Here is a 7,702-nt window from a genome sequence, read left to right as displayed (position 1 = left end):
TTCCTGTGATGTGATAATTTGGTAAATGTATCAAATTTTTATAAATGTATAATTTAAAAGTTATAAAACTAAAATCTTAGGTAAATGCATTGAGTGTGAAGTGAAGTAATTTATTAAATGTTATGCTTTTACTTATATAAATACGAGGCTTGTAGACGTTTGTTGAAGATAAATGATGATCTTGAAGATAAGCAGAGTGTATGTATTTAGAGTAGCAGAAATGTGTCTGGAAGTAAAAATAGAAATTTGTGAGAGAGGAGAAAGTTCGGAGGCGTTGTGTATGGATTCACGCGGAATTGTAAATAATTGAGATTCGGACGCGGTAATGGCAGATGAATACGTGAAAATGGAGCGCGTGACAAGGGGAAGACGGATGGAAGTAAGGAAGGAAGCCGAGAGAAAATGTATTAGATGAAAACAAGCGGTGAAGCGGAAACTGATGGAAAAATAAAACTGCGACCGAATATATTATTATCGGACTACACGCTTCAGAAAATCCAAGTCGCAGTTTCAAATATTTTGATATTAGTTTATCTTGTCTTATTTGTATTACTAAATATCAAAAATAATATTGTTAAAAATATTGTCAAATTCATACAAGACATTAAATTTATTTTCTTGTCCAATATTTTCAGAACATTCAATATTTATTAGTTTATAAATTATTATTCAGAAAAACTAAAATAATTTCATCAAATTTGAATTTTATATTTTCTTTTTTTTAACATTCATATTCAATATCTATTGTCGTTTTAATATTTTTCGAAGAATTGAGTATAACGTGAAAAGATTTTGTAGTAAAAGTGTAAAAATAAATAAATATGGTAAATAATGTATGTGTAGCACCTGTGCTTTGTTTAGAGATTCGGGAAAGAGTTAGTTTAAAGCAAAGTTAGTTAGTAAGTTTCCATTTAGTTGGGTAAAGTGTCTACAATGCCGTCATGTTTGTATCTGTTTCATATAAGAGTCATGTATGTGCCATGACACAGCATAGTTATAAATAAGCTCGAACAAATAAGATAATTGGATACAAGTGAGCAATCATGTGGATTGCTGCTTTTCAGAGAGAAGAATCGGCGTTTAATTAAAGTGCATTTTAGCGGCGATGACGAAGAATATTTAAATTACATCTGCTGCATGCGTGTAAAGTACTCTGTAAAGTATGGTGATGCATTGTTGACCATAAAATGGATCACATAGGCGATGATTGCCATAGTTTGCAACTAAAATTATACTGTTTCTAGTCTTACGTGGGTAATTCAGTGGTCACTTGCATGTTGGACATCATATATCACCGAAATTGCAAGTCCATATTGGACCAGACGTACTCATTGCTATCAAGTGGTTAATTAATACAGTCGGATGCATGTTTGATGGGGTCGAAGGAGCCTCCTCTAACATACTGGACAGCATTCCAGCATGATGTAATTACTTGGATAATCCAAATTGCCAAATTTGCAATAATTATAAACAAAAGTAAATTAAACAAACTCACAATAAAGTTTATTGACAAATTTAGCAAAAAAAAATACAATGTGTAACGTTTACAATCCTTTGCGTCGCATTTTCAACTATTTTTTTTGCAAAACTACTGTGTATTATTATATTATGACGGCTCCGTCTACAAAAATGACTTTACTTAGAAATATCCCGTGTAAAGGATAGGGCGGATATATCCGCCACTTGCCCGATAAACATTTTTATATGATACTAATAGTATTGATATTATTATACAAAAGTAAATTAAACAAACTCACAATAAAGTTTGACAAATTTAGCCAAAAAAAAAAACAATGTGTAGTAATAAAGGCACTATAAAATTTAAAAAAATCATGGTATTAATCCTTTGCGTCGCATTTTCAACTATTTTTTTGCAAAACTACTGTGTATTATTATGTTATGACGGCTCCGTCTGCAAAAATGACTTTGCTCCTTGTTTAGAAATATCCCGTGTAAAGGATATGGCGGATATATCCGCCTCTTGCGCGATCAACATTTTTATATGATACTAATAGTATTGATATTATTATATAAGTTTTTTTTTATTGATTTTTAATGTATCAAAAAAGATATATATATAAAAATGTGATACAATCCAAGGGCGAAAGCGAGAATAATCCCAGTCACCGTCGGTGATCAATCACGAAAATCGCGTAACTCGATGTGCGATTTATCACTATTATTGCGCGAATGTGTCTGTGTACCATTAACCGGAAACAAACACGGGAAAGTTTTATTTTTTTCCCTCAGCCATATTTCGGAGAGACACCCCTTTAATTTAAGCCCTCGCAAAGGAACAACATCCGAAAAAGGTGGGTCGATTGGGGATATGATTGATGAGGTGTGTTCGATAACTCAAGCAACCCCAACCCGTCACAAATGCGAAAACATCAAAGGACACTTTTTTCTACGCCCGAATGGTCGTTGCCGTTGCCTAAGCCGTTCCGCACGCTCTAGAAAATACACAAATGGACGTAAAACACATTGATCTCGACGACGACGACGACGAAATAAAACGTAAATTATGCAAGGATAAGAAAACTTCTCGGCGTTTTATGAGCCTTAAATATTCCAATTCGGAGAGCATACATTAAAATTTCAATCTTTGTTCATTATTAAACATAGCACAGCGAACGTTTCTGACTGCATTTTAGAAAAGTGCATTGGATAAAGTTATATAAATAAAATTTGTATCATCAAATTCTAAATTGTAACAAAAAAGTAAATGTTTGTACATAAAGTTGGATTATTAGAAAAATTAGTTAGAAATAATATATTTATTGTGATAGGATTATATTTAATTTAATTGGGAAAAAATGCGTTATTTTATTTTAATTTTAGTGATCATTAAATTTTAAGAAAAATAAGGCGAAGCGATTTCATGTTCAATTAAATTTGTTCCAATAATTACATTCCATGACCTTTAAACTCGATTCCGGGTACTTCATTAAGTTCGCCACTTAAAAATGAATTACTTGTTCCTCGTCCGTCTTTTATTTTTTATCGAAACTGAATGAAATCTCTCTATGGAATAGCCGATTACGCCTCCTTCAAGCACTCCACTAATAAAACCTAATTATTTGTTATCGATTCCCGCGGGAATGTTAATAATTGAATTGCGAAAGCGGCTTTAGTATTCGAAACGCGCATTGTATTTTAATGCGTTCAAGCAGGCAATTGATCAGCTAAATTGAATGCATTAGTAAAAAATAAAAATCGATTTGTGGAGGCGCCGGGATAAGATTCAATGAGAATTTTGATGGAGTCGACTAGGTGGAAGTTATTTAACGGGGGGATAAGAATGTTTTGTGCGATAATTGAGTTGGGAAAGTTGAGTTTGGCCCACTTCGCGTGATTTCCTTTGTAACGCATGCAAAGTATGATAACGAGATCGCATTTTCCAGGCAATCCATCGCTCCTCTTCGCGAGGACGTTGAAGGGGATCAAAAGGACACAGCAGGATGCAGAGTAACGACGACATCATTCTGGAGATCCTCCAGGGTCAGAGGACTGCAAAATGGCCTAAAGCTAAGGTTGTTAAGATCTTCGTCGCCAGCGACAAGAAAGGTGAGTTTCGTTTAGCATTGTTTTATTTTTTTTTTCTTCATTCAGTTTCCTGTCAAGCTTCGCGCTTTATGGTCGTAGCAAACTGGATGAATGATGAGCACAAAGTCCGTTCCGCATGCTGCGTATTCCCATTTGATGAACGCGGCTTCATATCATGGTTTGCTGCTGTATCAAATTATTTAAAACGTTCGTTCCGGCATGAGAGAACTATGGGCGACGCAACGCGCGGAACAATTGTGGTTTCGCTACTGGAGCAATCTACAAACTGAATATTCGGGTGGTATAAGCACATAAACATTAATTGGGACTCTCGAATCTTTGGTGCACGTGCGACATTTCCCATTTGCACTAATCACGTTGATTACAGCTACAAATCAATGGTTTATGTGATACGTGAAATTCCACTATGAAATAAATTAATGAATTATATAATTTTGGTTACACATGTGAAATTTTCCATTTCTACCTTGATTATAACTACAAATTGTCAATCGATATTATTTTGTGCTTTTATGAAAATTTCCATTTGCATTATAATATTTATTGAAATTTCATTCTGAAATAAATGAATGAAAATAAGGGTGGTGAAATGTGAAATTCCCATATAAAAAAAAATACGGGGAATTTTATATCAGGCAGTAAAAAATGTATCAGTTAATAGCGTACCGTTATGGAAATTTTCAAGCTTATTAGATGGGTTAGTAAACTTTTATTTCCTCCCTATTTAATTTCCGTTCCGTCACTCGTTCCGTTCTCGGATGATAACCGGAATTATAATGAGTCTTGATTCCCAATTCTAATGTATATTTATCACTCTTCGCATAACCAACGCGAAATTCCAATTATATAATAATTTATGCACATTTATTTATTGTATAACGCTATAAATAGTTGAAATGGCACAATTTTCTGTGAAGCTTACAAATTTATAATTTCGAGTGCAAAGACCTACACATAATCAATAGTACAATTCATTTATACATACAATTTTTATTTGTTGCAACAAATATTGAAATTATTATTATTATTTACTATTAATAATTATCATTTTGTAAAACAATTGCAATAAATTTTATAATTAATGAAATGTGGTAATTAATAAATTAATGGATTTATACGAGAATCAAACTCGTTTTCCAATATAAACTTTTGATTACTTCTTGCAAGATTTCAATTAAAACTTGGTATAGTTTCTTGGATTGAAATGTTTTAATATTTTGTGCATCATTAAATCTGAATACGTTTTAATATTAAAANATATATATTTTTTTTCTTTTGTAAATTTTTAAAATTATTTAATAATCTCTTTAGTTATTGTTACTAACAAATAACTAATAAATTAAGAATTTTTATTGACGCTACATAAGATTCTATCAATTAATTTCTACATATTTATTAAAGGCAATATTGTCTCTGGTAATTTTAATTTGAATATTACAAATTATTTAATTTAAAACAAAGTTGTAACTTTTTAAATTATAAAATCGTGATTTGAGTAAATAAAAATTAGAATATTATTATTTTTAATTACCTTGATCAGCAATAAAACACACTATGATCAATGCGTTATGTATATTTGCGTGTAAAATCGCCTTATATGGTTACGAAAACGCGACTTGTCTGCGTCACAATATCTCACAGCAGTACTAACAAGTTTAAATTCCCACAGTGGTAGTAAAACGTATAAACAAACCTCGTATGGGACACGAATCATCTCGAATTGTCACGACAGATGCAGCTGCAAGTGCTAAACAAATCCTTATATGGTAATGAAAACGTAACACCTGCGTAACGATGATTCATTTGCAGGTGCACGACTTGTATGCCTCGCGATATCTCACAGTGTTACAAAAACGTTTAAACAATCCTCGTATGGGCACGAATCTTCTCGAATTATCACGACAGATGCAGCTGCAAGTGCTAAACAAATCCTTATATGGTAATGAACTCGCAACACCTGCTTAACGATGAGTCATGTGCAGGTGTGCGTTTTGTCTGCGTCGCGATATTACACAGTGGTACTAAAACGTATAAATAATCCTCGTTTGGGACACGAATCGTCTCGAATTGTCACGACGAATCAGCTGCAGTTCCAAGAGCTAAACAAATCCTTATATGGTTATGAAATACGTCACATTTGATGAATCAGCGATGAGTACCAATACAAAATTAATATTTATAACAGCACGAAAAGTCGCACGTTTTCCTATTAATTTATTGAAATTTAGTTAAAATATCTTTTATTTACATATATGTATTACAGTTATATAGGGTATGGTATGATATGGAAACTGCTATAAGCTTTTGTGCCTTCAGCTTTCTGGTATTAATGTTTTACAAAAATAAATAAAATAAACAAAAATGCAAAAAAAAAGACAATAACCTGATTTGACAAAAGAAAGATTGGTAACAGAGTGAAATATGTAATAAAATGAACTGAAAAAGCGTAGGAGATTTACTGAAAAAAAAAGAATCCCAATTTACATTATTTTTATATCATTGTAATAAATTATGCAAAAAAAATCTATGAAATAATTTTATGAATTTTTACTTTTATATAAATTTGGTATAATATACATTTGAATTACTGTGTAAGCGAGTTGAAAATCATGGAAATAATTAAAAATATGTTGAAAACTGTATTTTGCTGTATATTAACGGGTAGGAAAAGACGTAAAAGCACATTTTCATTAATTAACAGACTGCAAATAAACAAAACCACGTGCAGTCTATGTAACGGCAGCAACTGTAATGAAAAAGAAACAAGAAACAACAACAGCGGCAGACAGTAATTAACAACTTTTCGAGCAAGGATAATGAGCTAACGTAGCAGGCATTGGGGGTGAATGAGGAGCGAATAAATTCTGTACGTGAAGGTGGAAAATGGGGGATGAAAAAAAAAGAGGTGGCACCGCGTGCATTTTCACAAGCTAATGAGATTTAATTCGATTTGGAAGTTAGCTTACGCCGTTCCACCCATAAAGTCAAAGCCTTTTACTCCTGAGTTATTGCAATTATTCCTTTTCGCGCTTCTCATCCTCAAATAAACAATCAGCATAATCCTAACAAAGTAAATTCAGTTTAAGGATAACAACATATTTATTTTTATATAGAAACTAATAATCCTTATAAATCGTCCTGGTGTCGCCAGACCTGCACCAATTAACAATTTTAATTACAATGTGAAATTCAATCTCTGTTGCACAATTAGCAAGGAACACTACAGCGTCTTTCGAGCGTAATATTTGTTTAATTAAATTTTATGTCTCTCCTTAATCCTTTCGAATTATGTCCTTCCGAGTGTGCCCCCTCGTTAATTCTAACGTAACCATAAGTAGTGATTATATAAATTAATTCGTTCAAAAGGATATACATAGATATATGTACAAAAAAAATATGAAATTTCAAACAAAATAAATCCTTTCTCATTGCAATTATTATATTTTTTAACAAAAAAATTCAATAATATTTCACGGCAATTGTACAAACTTTTATATTTAGTTCCATTATATAAAATGCTTGTTTCATTAATTTTTATTCCTCCGTAATCCTTTCGAATCGTAACCCCTTTTAGAGTGGACGTCGTTAATTCTAAAGTAAGCACGAACAGTTAGGAACATGATTTGTCCTTAATCCCACTTTATGTAATATCCACTAATCAGAAAAGCATTCCATTAAACTAATTGTTTATTTTATTTTGAATTAACTTTAATAGTTTTGTAAAAAAAAATGAATTATTTAAATTTGTCTATATTTACTATATTGTTCTATTTATTATTTATATAATATTAATGGATAATAATGCATTAAACATTACATGAAATTTAATGAAAAATATTATTTAATAAAAACTACAGACTCTACTTTTGAAGTTATCAAAAATTACACAATATATATATAGTTGTTGATATTGTACGTAATGTTTGTTTCGTTAAAGTTTATATCAGCCCTTAATCCTTTTGGATTGTGTCCTTCCGAGAGTGGGCACTGCTAATTCTAACTTAAACAGAAACAGTTAGGAATGTACTTAGTCCTTAATCTTAGTTCAAAAGCAATCCTCTAATCACAACAGCATTCGGTTAAAGGACTTTTTTTTTTTTGTTTCAAGTACAAATTCATTCTCTTCATAATCCTG

General features: G+C 31.7%; 1 protein-coding gene across 1 annotated transcript in view; it reads left to right on the top strand.

Annotated features, from left to right (window-relative positions):
* Positions 1-3,404: 3,404 nt before the first annotated feature.
* Positions 3,405-7,702, top strand: part of LOC108560583 (NACHT domain- and WD repeat-containing protein 1) — a gene marked incomplete at its 5' end in the record, with an annotated part of 19,755 nt that continues 15,457 nt past the window's right edge. The window contains 1 exon segment of the mRNA XM_017918207.1: positions 3,405-3,567. Within this exon segment, the coding sequence (XP_017773696.1) occupies positions 3,462-3,567 (106 nt within the window).

Source organism: Nicrophorus vespilloides, unplaced genomic scaffold (genome assembly GCF_001412225.1).
Source record: "Nicrophorus vespilloides isolate i.1.1-1 unplaced genomic scaffold, Nicve_v1.0, whole genome shotgun sequence".
Lineage (NCBI taxonomy): Eukaryota > Metazoa > Arthropoda > Insecta > Coleoptera > Silphidae > Nicrophorus > Nicrophorus vespilloides.
The sequence above is the reverse complement of the archived record's forward strand: the minus strand, read 5'-3'. Positions and strand labels throughout refer to the sequence as shown.